We start from the raw sequence: 23119 nt of genomic DNA, 5'->3' as shown, positions 1-23119 counted from the left end.
AGGTAAGGATTGATTGATTGTTGGTGTTTAACACCACTTCCAATACTATTGTCTATATTGTGGAGGTAACGATTGATTGTTGGTGTTTAACACCACTTTCAGTACTATTGTCTATATCGTGGTGGTAAGGATTGATTGTTGGTGTTTAACACCACTTTTAATACTATTGTCTATATTGTGGAGGTAAGGATTGATTGTTGGTGTTTAACACCACTTCCAGTACAATTGTCTATATCGTGGAGGTAAGGTTTGATTGTTGGTGATTAACACCACTTTCAATACTATTGTCTATATTGTGGAGGTAAGGATTGATTGTTGGTGTTTAACACCACTTCCAGTACAATTGTCTATATCGTGGAGGTAAGGATTGATTGTTGGTGTTTAACACCACTTTCAATACTATTGTCTATATCGTGGTGGTAAGGATTGATTGTTGGTGTTTAAGACCACTTCCAGTACAATTGTCTATATCGTGGAGGTAAGGATTGATTGTTGGTGTTTAACACCACTTCCAGTACAATTGTCTATATCGTGGAGGTAAGGATTGATTGTTGGTGTTTAACACCACTTTCAATACTATTGTCTATATCGTGGTGGTAAGGATTGATTGTTGGTGTTTAACACCACTTCCAGTACAATTGTCTATATCGTGGAGGTAAGGATTGATTGTTGGTGTTTAACACCACTTTCAATACTATTGTCTATATTGTGGAGGTAAGGATTGATTGTTGGTGTTTAACACCACTTTCAGTACTATTGTCTATATTGTGGAGGTAAGGATTGATTGTTGGTGTTTAAGACCACTTCCAGTACAATTGTCTATATCGTGGAGGTAAGGATTGATTGTTGGTGTTTAAGACCACTTCCAGTACTATTGTCTATATTGTGGTGGTAAGGATGGATTGTTGATGTTTAACACCACTTTCAGTTCTATTGTCTATATCGTGGTGGTAAGGATTGATTGTTGGTGTTTAACACCACTTCCAGTACAATTGTCTATATCGTGGAGGTAAGGATTGATTGTTGGTGTTTAACACCACTTTCAATACTATTGTCTATATCGTGGTGGTAAGGATTGATTGTTGGTGTTTAACACCACTTCCAGTACAATTGTCTATATCGTGGAGGTAAGGATTGATTGTTGGTGTTTAACACCACTTTCAGTACTATTGTCTATATCGTGGTGGTAAGGATTGATTGTTGGTGTTTAACACCACTTTCAGTACTATTGTCTATATCGTGGTGGTAAGGATTGATTGTTTGTGTTTAACACCACTTTCAGTACTATTGTCTATATTGTGGTGGTAAGGATTGATTGTTTGTGTTTAACACCACTTTCAGTACTATTGTCTATATCGTGGTGGTAAGGATTGATTGATTGTTGGTGTTTAACACCACTTTCAGTTCTATTGTCTATATCGTGGTGGTAAGGATTGATTGTTGGTGTTTAACAACACTTTCAGTACTATTGTCTATCGTGGAGGTAAGGATTGATTGTTGGTGTTTAACACCACTTTAAGTTCTATTGTCTGTATCGTGGAGGTAAGGATTGATTGTTGGTGTTTAACACCACTTTAAGTACTATTGTCTATATCGTGGAGGTAAGGATTGATTGTTGGTGTTTAACACCACTTTCAGTACTATTGTCTATATCTTGGTGGTAAGGATAGATTGTTGGTGTTTAACACCACTTTAAGTACTATTGTCTATATCGTGGAGGTAAGGATTGATTGTTGGTGTTTAACACCACTTTCAGTTCTATTGTCTATATCGTGGAGGTAAGGATTGATTGATTGTTGGTGTTTAACACCACTTTCAGTTCTATTGTCTATATCGTGGAGGTAAGGATTGATTGATTGTTGGTGTTTAACACCACTTTCAGTACTATTGTCTATATCGTGGTGGTAAGGATTGATTGATTGTTGGTGTTTAACACCACTTTCAGTTCTATTGTCTATATCGTGGAGGTAAGGATTGATTGATTGTTGGTGTTTAACACCACTTTCAGTACTATTGTCTATATCGTGGTGGTAAGGATTGATTGTTAGTGTTTAACACCACTTCCAGTACTATTGTCTATATCGTGGTGGTAAGGATTGATTGTTTGTGTTTAACACCACTTTCAGTACTATTGTCTATATCGTGGTGGTAAGGATTGATTGTTGATGTTTAACACCACTTTCAGTACTATTGTCTATAGTGTGGAGGTAAGGATTGATTAATTGTTGGTGTTTAACACCACTTCCAGTACAATTGTCTATATCGTGGTGTTAAGGATTGATTGTTGGTGTTTAACACCACTTTCAGTACTATTGTCTATAGTGTGGAGGTAAGGATTGATTAATTGTTGGTGTTTAACACCACTTCCAGTACAATTGTCTATATCGTGGTGTTAAGGATTGATTGTTGGTGTTTAACACCACTTTCAGTACTATTGTCTATATCGTGGTGGTAAGGATTGATTGTTGATGTTGAACAACACTTTCAGGACTATTTGATATATCGTGGTGTTAAGGATTGATTGTTGGTGTTTAACACCACTTTCAGTACTATTGTCTATATCGTGGTGGTGAGGATTGATTGTTGATGTTGAACACCACTTTCAGGACTATTTGATATATCGTGTTGTTAGGATTGATGGTTGGTGTTTAACACCACTTTCAGTACTATTGTCTATATCGTGGTGGTAAGGATTGATTGTTGATGTTGAACACCACTTTCAGGACTATTTGATATATCGTGTTGTTAGGATTGATTGTTGGTGCTTAACACCACTTTCAGTACTATTGTCTATATCGTGGTGGTAAGGATGGATTGTTGGTGTTTAACACCACTTTCAGTACTATTGTCTATATCGTGGTGGTAAGGATTGATTGTTGATGTTGAACAACACTTTCAGGACTATTTGATATATCGTGGTGTTAAGGATTGATTGTTGGTGTTTAACACCACTTTCAGTACTATTGTCTATATCGTGGTGGTAAGGATTGATTGATTGTTTGTGTTTAACACCACTTTCAGTACTATTGTCTATATCTTGGTGGTAAGGATGGATTGTAGATGTTTAACACCACTTCCAGTACTATTGTCTATATTGTGGAGGTAAGGATTGATTGTAGATGTTTAACACCACTTTCAGTACTATTGTCTATCGTGGTGGTAAGGATTGATTGTTGGTGTTTAACACCACTTTCAGTACTATTGTCTATATCGTGGAGGTAAGGATTGATTGTAGATGTTTTACATCACTTTCAGTACTATTGTCTATATCTTGGTGGTAAGGATGGATTGTTTGTGTTTAACACCACTTTCAGTACTATTGTCTATATCTTGGTGGTAAGGATTGATTGTTGGTGTTTAACACCACTTTCAGTACTATTGTCTATATCTTGGTGGTAAGGATTGATTGTTGGTGTTTAACACCACTTTCAGTACTATTGTCTATATCGTGGAGGTAAGGATTGATTGTTGATGTTTTACATCACTTTCAGTACTATTGTCTATATCGTGGTGGTAGGACTGATTGTTGGTGTTTAACACCACTTTCAGTACTATTGTCTATATTGTGGTGGTAAGGATTGATTGTTGGTGTTTAACACCACTTTCAGTACTATTGTCTATCGTGGAGGTAAGGATTGATTGTTGATGTTTAACACCACTTTCAGTACTATTGTCTATATCGTGGTGGTAAGGATTGATTGTTGATGTTTAACAACACTTTCAGTACTATTGTCTATATCGTGGTGGTAAGGATTGATTGTTGGTGTTTAACACCACTTTCAGTACTATTGTCTATATCGTGGAGGTAAGGATTGATTGTTGATGTTTAACACCACTTTCAGTACTATTGTCTATATCGTGGTGGTAAGGATGGATTGTAGATGTTTAACACCACTTTAAATACTATTGTCTATATCGTGGTGGTAAGGATTGATTGTTGATGTTTAACACCACTTTCAGTACTATTGTCTATATCGTGGAGGTAAGGATTGATTGTTGGTGTTTAACACCACTTTCAGTACTATTGTCTATATCGTGGTGGTAAGGATTGATTGTTGGTGTTTAACACCACTTTCAGTACTATTGTCTATATTGTGGTGGTAAGGATTGATTGTTGGTGTTTAAAATCAAAACCATCAAACTTCGACAGGTCAATTAAGATTGAAGTTAAAAGCAACTCACAAGCTCACTGTTGGATGCAATGTAATAAGATTATTTGGTTTAACTCGGTAAAAAAAATCATCCGAACCGAAAAAAATTTGAATCTTAATCTGTAACAAGTCATGGTTAAACTATAAACCAAATATCAAATCAATATCTTCAAGCATAATAAAATTGAGAATGGAAATGGGGAATACATTTTTTTGTTTGAAAAACTGATTATTTGCGTCCAAGGACCAAACCTCTTCACAAAATCATCAGACCAGAACAATCTCCTAAATCGATCTGTAACTTGTCATGGTACAACTATATACCAAATATCAAATCAATATCTTAAAGCAAGATAAAACAAGAATGTGTCCAAAGTACACGGATGCCCCACTCGCACTATCATTTTCCATGTTCAATAGACCGTGAAATTGGGTAAAAAATCTAATTTGGCATTTGAATTAGAAAGATCATACCATAGGGAACATGTGTACTACGTTTCAAGTTGATTGAACATCAACTTCATCAAAAACTACCTTGACCAAAAACTTTAACCTGAAGCAGGACAGACGGACGGACGAACGAACGGACAGACAGACAGACAGACGGACACCGGACATTTGTGTACCATAATAAATTCCATCAAGCGTATAAAAATTGCTTGCAATCTATGAAAGTCATGGAAGTGTTGTATTTAATTTTTTTAATAAATATACTAGATCCAATTATTATGTTCCCAATGTGAATAACACAACAAATGGAAGTTTTTAACGACCTTGACTGGCTATACAGCCCTTGCACGGTTGGTTTTGTGAATAACCTATGCTCAGGTTTCCTTTTATCTATAAAAGAAGATAAAGTAAACCTTAAGGTGACAACTCCATCAGGCAAAGTTATCAGGATTTTTTCGCTGGCAATTCAAACCTTTTTAAATCTCCATACTTTCACACATTTTATAGTTTTAGGTTTTCAACTTTTAGTAATGGGCTATTACATGTAAGTATCAATATATAATGTGTGGTGTGAACAGAAAAAACTATCAAATAATAGAAATTGACGTCATAAAACTTAAGTACTATTAAAATGTTAAGTACATTTACTTTATTCTTGATTCTGTTCCTTGTAAAACATTTTTCAACAAAAAAGATATTTACTTGGTTTATACAGAATAATTTTCAAGAACAAATGAAGAAGGCACCGATTTATTTTAAAGATTAAGGTTATTTACCCTTTGTAAAGATGAGCTTGGTTGTTCTTTTACGGGTCCTATTGATTTTCATTCACTCAATTGTTTAAGCTTTCAGAAGTTGTAGTGCCTGGCTTACCTGATGAAGGCAGATAAGAAACATATCTTTGAAACATGGAAAACGGTATCATGTTGTTTTATGAAGGCCTCACAAAGTTTGTTTTTTTATTATTCTAAAAGCTGCAAAAGAATCCGACTTAAAAAGATGTATCAGTTCCTTTCAGCTTCCTTTTGCCCCTATCTATCAAACATTGTAAGAACTTATTTATAATTTAAACTTTTGGGGTGTGGACCAATTAATCTATTTCTATTTCTATATCATGTAAATAGGATCAAATCTAAAAAGGAAAGTCATTAAAAAAGAGGCTTAGCATCAGTATGTTGTTACTTTTTTTTTACTTCGGTAATGAGAAATTTTGACTATTAGATGTAAAATTTCTAAGTTTACCCTTCTGTTGCACCTAAGATGGTTTTGTGTGGCTTCCCTTTTTATGGTATTTAGTTTTTTATCTCTCTACATTTTGTAAATTGCTTTATATTGTTTTATTCTGAGTGTAAGCATTTGTAATTCTAAAGCATGTGTACCTGTAAGTATTCCATCACTTCATTATACTGCCCCTTTTCTTCTTTTGCTGCTAGATCGTATGGAGTCTTACCCTGAAATACAGACAAATATGTATATTACTTTCATCTGATAGCAACAAAGAAGACTTTTGTAACAAGTATCTTACAATTAGTAGGACCAGTAGCAGCTGAGAGGTGTTTTACTTTATATTGACAATATTCAGACGGTGTTCATCAGTACTTTATATGATTCGGCTAAAATGTGCTCTAAAATGCAAATAAATGGAAAGTTGGCACTGTCAACAGATGCTCCCAATACTGCACAATTATTGACAGAAAATAAAATTAACTGTGAAATTGCCTAATTCCTGTTGAATTGTGACATGGTTAAAATGACCACATGCAGGAAAGCTGTTAACACATTACAGTTCCAGAAGACAATAAATCACTTGCACATTCTATGGTGTTTCATTTGAAAAAAATATAAAGGAGATCAATTTACAACATAGTTATGACTTGTTTCCGATGGAACAAACATTCCGAACAAACTTTCCTCTGAATTCAGCACAATATCTTCGTAACCCTGAGAGATTTTATTTAAAGGTGGTTATACATAAATTTGCAAAGGTGAAGCTGAATTTAAGTTATAATTTTGATTTGATTTTCGGTGTTTTAACGCCACTTTTAAGCACGGCTTTTGGGCTATTTCGTGGCGGCCAGTTTTTATTGGTGGAGGAAGCCGGAGTGCCTGGAGAAAACTACCGACCGAATTTAAGTTATAAGATATTGGTATTTTTTAATATTCAATTAGAAATAGCATGGTCATTGTGAATTCAAAAGTCAGCTGATTGTGTTGTCGGACTTTTACATCAACCTACACTTATTTTCTGTATAATTAACAATTCATATACAAACTAATTTAAAGTCTTTTATGCAATCAAAAGGGAGGTGATTGAAATGTGTGGGTTGTATTAGCGACAAGATTGATCTCTACTGTATTATGAATGCGCGGTTTTGTCACCTTTTTAGTACTGCTGCAAAAAATCATTGCTGTTTTAAATTCATTTCTAATATATGACAAATTATAAATTTGTCAAAATTTTCTTGACTCTAAAATGTATCAAACAGATTGATAAAAAACGTACACAACTCTTTAAAAATATTAGACTTTGAACTCTGGAGATAATAACAAAAGAGAATGATTTATTAATTGTTATACAAGACATCTAGCATGTCTAGAAAGGAAGAATTAATTTTGCCTTCAGTTTCATGAAAAATGACATTCCTTTTATGGTATGGAACCTTGTGGTATTATTTCATTGTGACCCATAGACTTATACTCAAAGTATTGTCCAAAAACAAGAAAATCCAAGTTTGTTCTTTTGCCCCTAATTCCTAAGCGGTTTGTCCATGACCCCCAAAAAGCAATCCCCACATTCCTTTTGAGGTAAAGAACCTGTGGAAGAAAAAAAAAACAAATTTCCGGCCCCTTTATGGCCCTTAATTTCTAAACAACTAAAACAATAACCCCCCAAATCAATACCATCCTTCCTATTGTGGTATGGAACCGTGTGCTATAATTTCGTAGAGATTCATATACTTTCACCTCAAGTTATTGTCATTTTTCAAAATGGAAGGATGAACTGCATACTAACATTGAATACTGGCAAACATCTTTTGTATACTTCAGAAAGGTTGCATAGATACATATTTGTATAATTTCCAATGTAAAATTCTACATAGGATTATTCCTACAAATACATTTTTATTTAAGATTAAAATCAGAGACACAAAGTTATGTTTTTTTTTTACATCCAGCGGTGTATTGTTGCCACAGACATTTCTACCCACGTGACTGTCGTCTTTGACTGTTAACATATAGCAAAATAACATTCCTTATCGCTTGTTATATTATTATTATATATGTCAATTTCATCAATAAGTATTCATGAAAATAATTTTTAGAACATAGATAAATGATATAAAAATGTTTTGTCGTGAGAAATATATATATAATATATCAATAACAAATAAACTAGAGGCTCTAAAGAGCCTGTGTCGCTCACCTTGGTCTATGTGAATATTAAACAAAGGACGCAGATGGATTCATGACAAAATTGTGTTTTTGTGATGGTGAAGTGTTTGTACATCTTATTTTACTGAACATTCTTGCTGCTTTCTATCTATATTGAACTTGGCCCAGTAGTTTCAGTGGAAAATGTTAGTTAAAATTTACAAATTTCATGAAAAGTTGACTATAAAGGGCAATAACTTTGCTAAAAATGCTTTGGTTTTTGAGTTATAAGCCAAAAACTGCATTTTAACCCACTGTTCTATTTTTAGCCATGGCAACCATCTTGGTTGGTTGACCGGGTCACGCCACACATTTTTTAAACTAGATACCACAAAGATTATTGTGGTCAAGTTTGGAATAATTTGGCCTGGTAGTTTCAGAGGAGAAGATTTTTGTAAAAGATTACTAAGATTAACGAAAAATGGTAAAACTATCAATATAAAGGGCAATAACTCTTAAAGGGGTCAACTGAACATTTTGGTTATGTTGACTTATTTGTAGATCTTACTTTGCTGAACATTATTGCTGTTTACAGTTTATCTCTATCTATAATAATATTCAAGATAATAACCAAAAACAGCAAAATTTCCCTAAAATTACCAATTCAGGGGCAGCAACCCAACAATGGGTAGACCGATTCATCTGAAAATTTCAGGGCAAATAGATCTTGACCTGATTAACAATTTTACCCCATGTCAGATTTGCTCTAAATGCTTTGGTTTTTGAGTTATAAGCCAAAAACTGCATTTTACCCCTATGTTCTATTTTTAGCCATGGCCGCCATCTTGGTTGGTTGGCGGGGTCACGGCACACATTTTTTAAACTAGATACCCCAATAATGATTGTGGCCAAGTTTGGTTAAATTTGGCCTAGTAGTTTCAGAGGAGAAGATTTTTGTAAAAGTTTACGGACGACGGACGACGGACGCCAAGTGATGAGAAAAGCTCACTTGACCTTTCAGGTCAGGTGAGCTAAAAAAGGGGAGATTCTATATAATCCTTATAATAATTATATGAAAATGTTTACACTTCACTTTTCAAGCTGGATTCTATATAATCCTTATAATAATTATATGAAAATGTTTACACTTCACTTTTCAAGCTGGTTTGAACTAGTCAAAAGTAGACAAAATAAAGATATGATTTTTTGCTCACACCATTTTATTGGATAAGTAAATTTTATTTGTTAAAATATTTGTTAAATGCCCTCAGGCCATCTTGTCTTTTTCACTTCTTTATCTGGATTATTCGCATTAAGTGACACCATGTCTATTGAGGAAAAATTTCTTGAATCTGTGAGGTCTAAATTCGAATCAGGGAAAACAAGGAGCATATACCCTAGAGTAAAGTACCATGATCTTTTGGCAAAGATTAAACTTTTGGAATCATCAGAAAAGAAATTGACAAAAGGTATGACATTTTTAACATTGGTGGTTTTGAGAGGTTGATAACTAAAGTCAGCGAGAATGACGAGGGAAATTTCAAAATGTATGTCTTCCTAGAGGAACTCTATGGTATTTTGGAAAAGGCACATGAAGAAACAGGTCATGGCGGCAGAGATCGCATGATAAAACAACTAAATAATGGATATGCTAACATTTCACGTGATGCAATTGACTTATTTCTGTCACTATGTGAAAATTGCAATATGAAAAAAAACATAGGGAAAGGAGTAGTAGTGAACCCCATTTTATCTATAGACTTTAACAGTAGAGGACAAGTTGATTTGATGGATTTTCAATCAAACCAGATGGAAACTATAAATTTATTAAGGTATTTCAAGACCACCTTACAAAATTTTGTAACATTAAAGCCCTTACATCAAAATGTGCATCAGAGGTGGCTTTTAATCTTATTGATATTTTTACAATTTTTGGTGCGCCCCATATACTGCAAAGTGACAATGGTCGGGAATTCACAGCTTTGGTCATATCCGAGTTAAAATTAATGTGACCAGAACTTGTTATTGTTAATGGGAAACCGAGACATCACCAATCCCAGGGTAGCATTGAGCGATGATAGTAGTAATATTTGATGAGTTTTAATATAAAAACATATTTTATCTGTGATTTTATTTCCAGTAGATGACATTTTAAACTTCAGTTCTCGTAATTTTATTATGTAACAAATGTATAATTTTTTATTTTTAGTTGAATAAATTCTTTTATTTACGTGCATTTATACTTTAGGCATTAAGCTTAATGCCTGGACACATTTTTCAGGATTTAAGCTTAAATCCTAGGATTTAAGACTAATGCCTAACATCATTTAGGCATTAGACTTAATGCCTAGGATTTAAGCTTAATGCCTAATTTCACTTATTGCCGCTAACATATACATGTAACTGTACATGTAATATATAGAAATATTAATATAATATATAACAACAACAAGTACACGGATGCCCCACTCGCACTTTTATTTTCTATGTTTATTCGACTGCACATTGGAGTCAAAACTCTAATTTTGAATTATCATATCATAGGGAACATGTGTACTAAGTTTCAAGTTGATTGGACTTCAACTTCACCAAAAACTACCTTAACCAAAAACTTTAACCTGAAGTGGGACAGACAGACGGAAGAACGAAGTACGGACAAAAGGAAGCACAGACCAAACTAGAGGCTCTCAAGAGCCTGTATCGCTCACCTGATTCTACTTGGGTTTTTGAAATCATATAAAAAAATATAAAATTTGGCTAAAAGTGACAACACAACCTCATTTATAAGGAAAGGAACATGTTTAATTTCATTCAAAAGTCCCCCACTGGCGGCCATCTTGGATGACAGATCGGCTACAAAGTAACAACACTTGGTCAGCACCTCATAAGGAACATTCATGCCATGTTTGGTTTCATTCCATTCAGTGGTTCTCTAAAAGAAGTCATTTGTATGCATTTTCCATAGGGTCCTATGTTAAACTAAGTCCCCTGCTGGCGGCCATCTTGGATGATGGATCGGCTACAAAGTAACAACACTTGGTCAGCACATCATAAGGAACATTCATGCCATGTTTGGTTATATTCCATTCAGTGGTTCTCTAAAAGAAGTCATTTGTATGCATTTCCCATAGGGTCCAATGTTAAACTTAGTCCCCCGCTGGCGGCAATCTTGGATGATGGATCGGCTACAAAGTAACAACACTTGGTCAGCATCCCATAAGGAACACTCATGCTATGTTTGGTTTTATTCCATTCAGTGGTTCTCTAAAAGAAGTCATTTGTATGCATTTCCCATAGGGTCCTATGTTAAACCAAGTCCCCGGCTGGCGGCCATCTTGGATGATGGATAAGCAACAAAGTAACAACACTTGGTCAGCACCTCATAAGGAACATGCATGCCATGTTTGGTTTCATTCCATTGAGTGGTTCTCTAAAAGAAGTCATTTGTATGCATTTCCCATAGGGTCCTATGTTAAACTAAGTCCCCCGCTGGCAGCCATCTTGGATGATGGATTGGCTACAAAGTAACAACACTTGGTCAGCACCCCATAAGGAACATTCATGCTATGTTTGGTTTTATTCCATTCAGTGGTTCTCTTAAAGAAGTCATTTGTATGCATTTCCCAAAGGGTCCAATGTTAAACTAAGTCCCCTGCTGGCGGCCATCTTTGATGATGGATCGGCTACAAAGTAACAACTCTTGGTCAGCATCCCATAAGGAACATTCATGCTATGTTTGGTTTCATTCCATTTAGTGGTTCTCTAAAAGAAGTCATTTGTATGCATTTCCCATAGGGTCCTATGTTAAACTAAGTCCCCCGCTGGCGGCCATCTTGGATGATGGATCAGCTACAAAGTAACAACACTTGGTCAGCACCTCATAAGGAACATTCATGCAATGTTTGGTTTCATTCCATTCAGTGGTTCTCTAAAAGAAGTCATTTGTATGCATTTCCCATAGGGTCCTATGTTAAACTAAGTCCCCTGCTGGCGGCCATCTTGGATGATGGATCGGCTACAAAGTAACAACACTTGGTCAGCACCTCATAAGGAACAGTCATGCAATGTTTGGTTTCATTCCATTTAGTGGTTCTCTAAAAGAAGTCATTTGTATGCATTTCCCATAGGGTCCTATGTTAAACTAAGTCCCCCGCTGGCAGCCATCTTGGATGATGGATCGGCTACAAAGTAACAACACTTGGTCAGCACCTCATAAGGAACATTCATGCCAAGTTTGGTTCCATTCCATTCAGTAGTTCTCTAAGAAGAAGTCATTTGTATGCATTTCCCATAGGGTCCTATGTTAAACTAAGTCCCCCGCTGGCAGCCATCTTGGATGATGGATCGGCTACAAAGTAACAACACTTGGTCAGCACCTCAAAAGGAACATTCATGCCAAGTTTGGTTTCATTCTATTCAGTAGTTCTCTAAGAAGAAGTTCAAAATGTAAATTGTTAATGACAACGACGACTCTGGACGACGACGAGGACGGACGACAAGTGGTGAGAAAAGCTCACTTGGCCCTTCGGGCCAGGTGAGCTAAAAACATAATGCCCCTACGTGGGGCATACAACTAAAGGCCCTTAAGAGCCTGTGTCGCTCACCTTGGTCTATGGCCATATTAAACAAAGGACACTCTCCAACAATGTAGAGGAGAATAGACTAACTGATAAAAATCTCTATTTTGTTGATTTTGTATTACTGATCTTTTAGTTTGTTAACTTTCTTTGACTTATTAATAGATCTTGCCTTGCTGATATTTTTTTTGATTTGAAGTGTTTATTTATCTTTTTAATTATAATTTAAATCATATAAAGCATTACAGAAAAAAAATGTGTCTCTCTAAATATCATAGTTTTCATGATAATAGGGGAAAATGGAAAAAAAAATGGTAAAAGGAGTATGTTCGATAAAGTCCTAAAATGGCCCCCTGTTTTAGCGTAAATTTCAAATTCTGATTTATCGACCAATATAGCCCAGAAGTATAGCTGATACATTGACTAGCTAGGATAAAAACCATTTTGTTGAAAATTTTACGTTTCTGCGTTTCATTATGACCTCCTGTTGATTTTTCACGAAAAAAAATAAATGAAAATGGGTAAATTTCCATAGATTATTGGACAGGAAACATAGAGCGCATACGTCGACAACAAAGATCTTTTAGAATAATGATTGTGAAGACATTTCACATGTCTTATTTGAATCTTAAGCTTGTCAACGCCTGCGCTCTATGTTTCCTGGCCCTTTATATGGTTGAAATCTAGCTGATTTTGTCAAATTTCACCACAATCCCTTATTTTGACCTTTTTTGGATGTAAAAATCAACGTGTTTAGAACTAAACTTTGACAAAAACAGTTCTGTTTAACTTTTAAACATGTCTTTAAGGCAACTTAAAACATTTATTGTCTTGTAACTATGAACTTTATAATTGGGGCCAAATATGACCCTTACCGAACTTACTCCTTTATCATTTATGGGCAATAACTCCTATAAGCATGATAATAATTTGTCTAACAGTTTTGACATATAAGGAAAATCGGTAGAGTTCATTATGCTGAACATGTTTGCTCCTTTCAGATTTCTCTATTTATAACGGTTCAAAAATTAATAGACAAAACTTGCATTTTTCTACTATGTTCTATTTTTAGCCATGTCAGTCATGTTGGTTGATAGGCGGGGTCATCTGACACATTGTTTTAACTAATGATGATTGTGGCCAAGTTTTGTTAAATTTGTCTCAGTGGTTTCAGAGGAGAAGATTTTGTAAAAGATAACAAAAATTTACAAAAAAATGTTAAAAATTGACTATGAAGGGCAATAACTCCTTAACGGGTCAATTGACCATTTTGGTTATGTTTGACTTATTTGTAGATCATACTTTGCTGAACAATTTTGCAGTTTACAGTTTATCTCTATATATTATAATATTCAAGACAATAACCAACAAGAGGCTGTCACATCGACAGCAAACTGGATTTATTAATATTTATTTGTGTCCTGGCAATATCACAATAACCATTACTGATGAATGGTGAAAGTGAAAATCGTCAATATCAAATTTGACCTCCTTTTTGTAGTCAGTATCAACATATTAAAATTTAAAAAGCTGAGATTGAATGGTTCATTAGTAAATGCAACAACATGAATGGAAACGCCATTTTACGATCTTTCAAGAACCATAACTCCTGAATGGTAAAAGTCAAAATCGTCATTATTGAACTTGACCTTTATTTTGTTGTCAGTAACAACATATTAAAATTCTAAAAGATTTGGTTGAACGGTTCATGAGTAAATGCACGGACACGACATTTTTTTTAAACTTTCAAGAACCGTAACTCCTGAACAGTAAAAGTCAAAATCGTCATTATTGAACTTGACCTTCATTTTGTTGTCAGTCACAACATATTAAAATTTTAAAAGGTTTGGTTGAACAGTTCATGAGTAAATGCACGGACACGACATTTTTTAAACTTTCAAGAACCGTAACTCCTGAATGGTAAAAGTCAAAATCGTCATTATTGAACTTGACCTTCATTTTGTTGTCAGTTACAACATATTAAAATTTTAAAAGGTTTGGTTGAATGGTTCGTGAGTAAATGCACGGACACAACATTTTTAAAACTTTCAAGAACCGTAACTCCTGAACGGTAAAAGTCAAAATCGTCATTATTAAACTTGACCTTCATTTTGTGGTCAATAACAACATATTAAAATTTTAAAAGGTTTGGTTGAACGGTTCATGAGTAAATGCACGGACAACATTTGGTGGACGCCACATGTTGTCTGTCTGAAAATTTAAGGACAGATAAATCTTGACTTGATGATAATTTTTATTGCATTTCAGATTTGCTGTAAATGCTTTAGTTTCAGAGATATAAGCCAAAAACTGCATTTTACCCCTATGTTCTATTTTTAGCCATGGCGTCCATCTTGGTAGATGGGCGGGGTCATTGTATACATTTTTATAACAAGATACCCTAAGGATGATTTAGGCCAAGTTTTGTTCAATTTGGCCCTATAGTTTCAGAGAAGATTTTTGTAAAGATTACAAAAATTTATGAAAAAATGTGAAAAATTTACTTTGAAGGGCAATAACTCTTTATGGGGTCAATTGACAATTTTGGTCATGTTCACTGAATTGTAATCTTACTTTGCTGAACAATTTTGCTGTTGACAGTTTATCTCTATCTTTTATATTATTCAAGATAACCAAAAACTGCAAAATTTCCTTAAAATTACCAATTCAGGGGCAGCAACCCAATAACGGGTTGTCTGATGGGTATGACAATTTCTTAACATAACCGTCCCAGGGGTTAAAAAATCCACTAGCCCGACGCCCGGGACTAAAACATTTAGACCTCTGGCTACCTAAACTTGTAACCCAATATGTCCGACGGACTAGTAACAAAAAAATCTTGGCGTTTCTAAAATAGAAAAGGGGAAATCCCCTCATCACTTTTCTATCTTAGCCAATCAGATTCGACTGCGTCATCCAGGATTCCTAGAATTTAAACTGATTTTGTACAAGTTTTTATATAGAACAAATAACTCTGGGTGGATCCCGTACTTTCAATATCGATGTGTCTGTACAGGGGCAGACCTGCCAACTTTTGAAAATCTCTATGGGGGATTTAGCGCGCGACAAGATTTTTAAGGGTTACAATTTTAGCGACTTTTCTGTGAGCATTGTTTTTTACTCCTAAAATAGTCCAAGTTCTCTTCTTTTTTCTTTTGGTATACTAAAAATGAGGTTGTAGGACTTGATTTCTTTTATTTGCATGATTCTTGTACTATTAAATTATAAAATTGGCAAAATAACTGAGGAATAGAGAAAATGGCATTAAAAATAAAGGATTCAAAGTAGAGACCCCCCTTTCCCCCCTCCAAAGACCTTCTCATCTATGAACCTTGACTCAAAACACCTAAAACTACATGTCCTAAAGTAAGAAGACTTACTTATGGTCTTATCAGTATCAATGAGAAAATGGATAAAATTTGAGTTATCTTTCTTTGTATTCAGAGGTGCTCTTACCGGCGGAGGCTTATACAGTGACACAGTAGAAGTGTATACAAAAACTTTTAAATCAACAGACACACGATGTCTGGTTTCAAAAATTAAACAAATTTCAAGATAAACGATCTTTTCTTGAGAGAACTTTACAGTTCTCATCTATCAATTAATTATGATTTTGTTGTGGAACTACGGCAAATGTTGCAAATTGTGCTTGTATGATAAATTGATTAAAATTGAAAGGCTGTTTGACCGTGTATTCAAATTAATTTTGAGGACTGTTACGACCCATTAGGTAATCTGATTACATTCAACCACTAGTTATGACACCTGTTGTGACTGTTGATTAGCGTAGGGTCAATAACTTGTCATAATATGTCCCCAGGTAAAATGATTGATTTTTTAAAATTGATCAGAAAACTTCAAAATCAGTAAACAACAATTTTTTCGGGTTTATTTGTTGAAAATCGGGGTTTTGGCTAATTTTACGATCCCGATATCGGGATTCGGGTTGAGGGGTAAAAATCGGGATGATACCGCGAAAATCGGGATAGTTGGCAGGTCTGCTGAGGGGGTATACATTGCTTATGCAACCTGATTGTACCTCCTTCTGATTAATTTATAGCAATATAAATATGAATCCCTTTTGACAGCAGAAACCTGATTTTGTCAGATATCAATTTGAAACATGTGCACATTTTATGGACGCCATTTTGTTTTTGTTTACATACTGTGAAGAAGCCTCAAGGTTACAATGTACCAAATGAAATTACATGGGCGCAGCCATTTTATGAAGGGAACATGACAAAGAGATAAAAATAGATGGCTCTCTGTGATTGGTTGTTATATCATTTATATATTTTTATTCTGGAAAGCATCATGAATGAAGTTTCATGCAAGCACAAATTTGTCCTTAAATGTATATGATGAGAGGCCGGAAATATTTTTTTTATGTTGATCAAAATTAGAGAAAAAAATTTGCGAAATCGTAAGGTATCGTGAAAACCCCAAAAATTCACCAAGAAATGCCATGGGACCATATATATTTGAGTGTGGTAAAATCACAAATAGATATTGAGCTTCAATTAGACAACAACAGTTCCATAATTAGTTTATTGAAAACGCCTTTTAAGGAGATAATTGCTAAAAATAGCATTGCCGGCAACAGGGGCCACCATTTAGTACTTATATTCTCAAGAACGGTGAACCATGACCTAAACATTAACAGTCTTCAGAAAACTTAAACTTGATGCAATAATATTTCATCAGTCATGATTATCTTCCTTGATATTCAAATGAATTCGATTTTTAAAGAAATTAAATTTTATTACAAATACAGTTTCAGTTTAGAGACTGTGCTCAGGTTGTAATATATTTATAGCCCACAATTAGCTTACCTGTGTTAAATGTAAATATTGACAATACTGTACATCATTTATAAAACAATTATAAAAGACTCAAACTATGGATGGTGATATTTATGTAAAAGAGGGACGAAAGACAAAAGGGAACAGTCAAACTCAAAAATCTAAAACAAACTGACAATGCCATGGCTAAAAATGAAAAAGACAAACAGACAAACAATAGTACACATGACACAACATAGAAAACTAAAGAATAAATATGTAACGGTCATTAAATTTATTTTAATAAATAGAATTTTAAAACTGAAAACAAATATGAGCATTACATAATTAACCAGCTGATAATTCTTTTACACAAACTGATGATGTACAAAAATGTACCTGATAAAAACCCCTTCAATCCTAGCTTTTATATACCCATGTATAGCAGTGGTCAAGACTTGTATCATCTCCGGATTTGGTCAACTCATTATATCAGAATATTCAGTGAATATTCAATTATCGATTAATTGAATATATCTACTAATGGGATATTTTTTGCTGACATAAGTTTTGGGTATCCAATTTGCAAAAATTTACTGTACAATGGATACAAATTGTTATGTTTATAGAATTCATTGTTATTGCAGCAAACTCTGAAATTGTAAGGCATTCTAGGGCTAGCAGGTAAGTTTTGTTGGGCTTGTAGTTCTTCCAACATGGCTAGTAAAATCCTGCTACCAATAAGCCCTGAGCTAGTGAGCTATAACAAAATTTCTTAACCCCTGAATAACCATCGTCATCTGTGAAACAGATATTCTATAACGGTCAACAACTTATGAGGGTCATTGATCTTACAATTTTCCAAGGGTTGATTTCAACTTCATCTTTTGAAACTCTTGCTGTAATAGCTTCCTTGTAAGCAGCAACCCAGAAATCATGATAGGAAATGCAAGCTCTGTAATATCATATCAACTGGGATATATGGTCTTCAAATGCAGGTGCTACTGGAATGTTGCTTCATAGATAAAAGAACAGAGTTCCAATGTCCCCTACATTGCACTTACTTAATATTTCCAAGGGGCATAACTCTTTTCAAAAAAGTTGATCGTCCACCATTTTAGAACTTATTTGAGATATTACTGATATCAACTATAGTATAAGTTTTATAAAAATCTGGCAAGAATTGTACCCATGAGAGCGCTAAAAAGGTCATTTTCCATAAATTCATTATTTCCAAGGGGCATAACTCTTTAAAAAAAAATCGATCATCCACTATTTTAGAACTTGTCCAAGATATTGCTGATGTTAACCTATAGTATAAGTTTTATAAAAATCTAGCAAGAATTGTACCTGTGAGAGAGCCAACGAGGCCATTTTCCATAAATTTAATATTTCTAAGGGGCATAACTCTTTTACAAAAAGTCGATCAGGGGTTCAAATTAGCGGTGGTTACTATCTACAACCAACAGAACATTGATTTAAAAGAAAATAAAAATTAAATTTGCCGAGCTTTTTAATCACCAGTATCCCCAAGAGAAAACGAAAACGGGATCCATCGGGATCCCAATGCAATCCCGGTGAAATTGTCGGGATAAGCCGGGATAAGCATCTGGAGTCGGGATCCCATTCAGAATAAATATCTGAAACTGGGATCCCATTTGGGATAACTGTCTGAAGCCGGGATTCCAGTCTAGATGAAACGGGATAAATATCGGACACTGGGATCCCAATCGGGGTAACTGTTTGAAGCTGGGATCCCAATCGGAACTGTTTAAAGCCAGGATCCCAATCAGGATAACTGTCTGAACCTGGGATCCCAGTCTAGTTAAAACGGGAAATTGTATGAACCATAAATATGTCAGTGTTTGGTTTGTGTATACATATGTCTCTGATGACATCAAGTACAGGTTATTGGTGTTAATTAACAATGTGTATGACACCAAAGCTGTCAGGTGAAGCCAATCACTTTTAAGTGTCACTTAATATTCAGTTTGACAGATATTTATAAGTCAGAAAAATGCAGAGATTTTCGCGATGTAAATGGCAAGCTCAAATGGCAGGGCGTCCTAGAAATGTCAACGGGTGTTTTGTCAGACAAGCTTGGGCGTTTCTGATGTTCCCCAAGTTCACATAAGTGCGTTTCTATTAGTTGTCGTCCGGCATCAAAGATAAGATAATGATCGACATCGTAAAATGTTTGGTTTCTCAATGTAAAATGTAAAAAAAATCATGGCCACATGCTTTGTTATCAATTGTACTGAACAGTTCGACCCTAGAAAATACTGTCCCAAATAATGCGGCCACTACCTTATCCGCATGCACCCTGTGCCGATTACTAAAGTATTCTTTTCTTATATTTAGTAAAAACTGGCCAGTAATTAATTTCTTTTATGCGATACCCTTAATTTATTTATAATACCGTTACGGAGACAGATCAACTTCTGGCCGATATAATTTGGGGCAAGATTGTCACTTCGACGTTAGAGTACTGGTAAAAACGTCATCAAAATCTGATTACGCTGATTTATGGAGGACAGGACCAAGATCCGATGCAGATTTTTTCAAATAAGTGCATTAATAATTTAATTTAACATGTGTATATGTGTATATAATGGTTATAAAAATAATTTATTGAGGAACTATGATTTTTATGGTTTTTATTTGAGCAAATCAACATTAGAAAGTCTGAAAGTTTAAGCTGAAAATATATTTATTTTTACCATATACAATGAATAAACTTGTTGTCACATAACAGGCATTACTGGTAGGTATGTTAAAATTTAATTCAGTTGTGTGTATGTTTATTTGGTGAAAATAATAAGTCGCTAGTTATTTATCTTCAGGGGATAAAAAAGGGGAAATTTGCAAAAAAATTTAAAATAGCCTTCCAAGACGTCATAATTATTTGGACTAGCTTCCAATCTACTGTATAAACATGCAATAATATTTCTATTGAATTTGTTGCTTCAAAACGTATTGAACAAATGATTCTTTATGGATTTTTTTGATACTTTTAGGGGATTTAATGATATTTTTAAATGGAGCTGCCAACGGAACAGATTGCATGCAGATATTCCAGTTACCATAATTTACTCAGCAATACTAGTTGGAAGTACAGAGAAAGCAAATTAATTAACAGAAAGGAGAACATGACATGTATCCTTTGTAACATAAATAACCCATGAATCCCAGTGGCAGTGCAATTTGAATTGGTGCATGTATATCCTGCTGGGATTTATTTTTGGGATCCCACTTTTTTTTTTCGGGAATCCCAGTATATTTCCACTGGGATTTACATCGTTATTATACATATTCTTAAATTACTGAAAACTTGTCTAAGGTATAAGGTACTAAGAAAAACAAAACAAATTTGACATCGAACAAGTTACCATGGCAACAAATCATAACCTAATTTGCATAATTTCATGATTTTCCTTGTTTTTCATCAAATTATAAGTCTATTTTAGACTGAAAAAGTATGTGCGCACCCAAGAAACAACTTTAAATTTGGTGAGATAATGCCAATAGCTATAATAAAGCTTTTGTCAAATTATTTTGTTGTTTCTCGGCTGCGCAGGATGTTTCCACAACGGAAATAAAGTCAGAAAACTGCATAAATTCTGTATTTTTCATCGTTTTTGTGAAAAACAGTACATATTATGACGTAATTGTGACGTCATCAGATAAAAATCTTGATGTATTTCATTTATATTTCTTGACCCTATACATTTCTAAACATAATGTGCCAATTTGAAATAGTTATCAAACATTTCATTTTCTTAGGCCAAAACTAGGCCTTAATGCCCCTACTCCTTTATCCCAGTACATTTACATCGGGATCCCGCTACTTTTGCGGGAATCCCGAAATTTTATCCCAGTGGGATCCCAAATTGAAATCCCACAATATCCCAGTGGGATCCCAGTATATTTCAACCAGGATTAACATCGGAATTCCTGGATTTTGGGCGGGATTCCCGAAATCTTATCTCCGTGGAATTAGGTGGGATCCCACTTGGAATCCCATCAAAATTCCAGCCGGTGTCATATGGTATTTTGAACCCCCTAAAAATTGAACCCGGGGTCAAAATACCATGCGGTAAAATGACCCCGGGGTCATTATACCGCATGGTATTTTGACCCCGGGTACCCCGGGGTCATTTTTCACATATGGTATTTTGAACCCCCCTGTTTTTGAGAAATAGTATTGCAGATAATCTAATTTACAATTTATTGGCTATTATATTTTTTTAATTAGAGGGTTTGAGTAGGGGGGTCAATATACCGCAGGGGGGTCAAAATACCATGGCTATATAAAATTTGCAAAATATCTTTTCCAGTATGCTAAATACATACAAACTACTTATTGGAGTATTATAACTATGTTAAGGAGTTAGAATAGCTTGGATTTTTGAAATTTAAGGTCTATGGTAGGGGGTTCAATATACCGCAGGGGGGTCAAAATACCATGGCTAAGTAAAATTTTCAAAATATCTTTTCCAGTATGTTAAATACATACAAACTATTTGTAGGAATATTAAAACTATGTTAAGGAGTTTGAATAGCTAGAATTTTTGAAATTTAAGGTCTATAGTAGGGGGTTCAATATACCGCAGGGGGGTCAAAATACCATGGAAATTATTTTTTTTCATAACATTTTTTCCAGCATTTTGAATACATACAAGCTACTTATTGGAGTATTATAACTATGTTAAGGAGTTAGAATTGAAAGAATTTTTGAAATTGAAGGTCTATGGTAGGGGGTTCAATATACCGCAGGGGGGTCAAAATACCATGGCTAAGTAAAATTTTCAAAATATCTTTTCCAGTATGTTAAATACATTCAAACTACTTGTAGGAATATCATTACTATGTTAAGGAGTTTGAATAGCTAGAATTTTTGAAATTTAAGGTCTATAGTAGGGGTTCAATATACCGCAGGGGGGTCAAAATACCATGGAAATTATTTTTTTTCAAAACATTTTTTCCAGCATTTTGAATACAAACAAACTACTTATTGGAGTATTATAACTATGTTTAGGAGTTAGAATTGCAAGAATTTTTGAAATTGAAGGTCTATGGTAGGGGGTTCAATATACCGCAGGGTGGTCAAAATACCATGGAAATTATTTTTTTTCAAAACATTTTTTTCAAGCATTTTAAATACATACAAACTACTTATTGGAGTATTATAACTATGTTAAGGAGTAAGAATTGCAAGAATTTTTGAAATTTAAGGTCTATGGTAGGGGGTTCAATATACCGCAGAGGGGTCAAAATACCATGGCTAAGTAAAATTTTCAAAATATCTTTTCCAGTATGTTAAATACATACAAACTACTTGTAGGAATATTATACCTATTTTAAGGAGTTTGAATAGCTAGAATTTTTGAAATTTAAGGTCTATAGTAGGGGTTCAATATACCGCAGGGCAGTCCAAATACCATGGAAATTAATTTTTTTCAAAACATTTTTTCCAGCATTTTGAATACATACAAGCTACTTATTGGAGTATTATAACTATGTTAAGGAGTTAGAATTGAAAGAATTTTTGAAATTGAAGGTCTATGGTAAGGGTTCAATATACCGCAGGGGGGTCAAAATACCATTGAAATTATTTTTTTTCAAAACATTTTTTCCAGCATTTTGAATACAAACAAACTACTTATTGGAGTATTATAACTATGTTTAGGAGTTAGAATTGCAAGAATTTTTGAAATTGAAGGTCTATGGTAGGGGGTTCAATATACCGCAGGGGGGTCAAAATACCATGGCTAAGTAAAATTTTCAA

The 23119-nt window shown here is 34.4% G+C and overlaps 1 protein-coding gene across 1 annotated transcript in view; it reads right to left on the bottom strand.

The window, feature by feature from the left end:
* LOC134700478 (uncharacterized) overlaps nt 1-23119 on the bottom strand; it is a 91486-nt gene that overhangs the window by 48126 nt on the left and 20241 nt on the right. The window contains exon 3 of the mRNA XM_063561871.1: nt 5981-6052. Within this exon, the coding sequence (XP_063417941.1) occupies nt 5981-6052 (72 nt within the window). The remainder of the gene's footprint in view (nt 1-5980; nt 6053-23119) is intronic.

Source organism: Mytilus trossulus, unplaced genomic scaffold (genome assembly GCF_036588685.1).
Source record: "Mytilus trossulus isolate FHL-02 unplaced genomic scaffold, PNRI_Mtr1.1.1.hap1 h1tg000158l__unscaffolded, whole genome shotgun sequence".
Classification (NCBI taxonomy): Eukaryota; Metazoa; Mollusca; class Bivalvia; order Mytilida; family Mytilidae; genus Mytilus; species Mytilus trossulus.
Note: the sequence above shows the minus strand (reverse complement) of the source record. Positions and strands in the feature narration are given on the sequence as shown.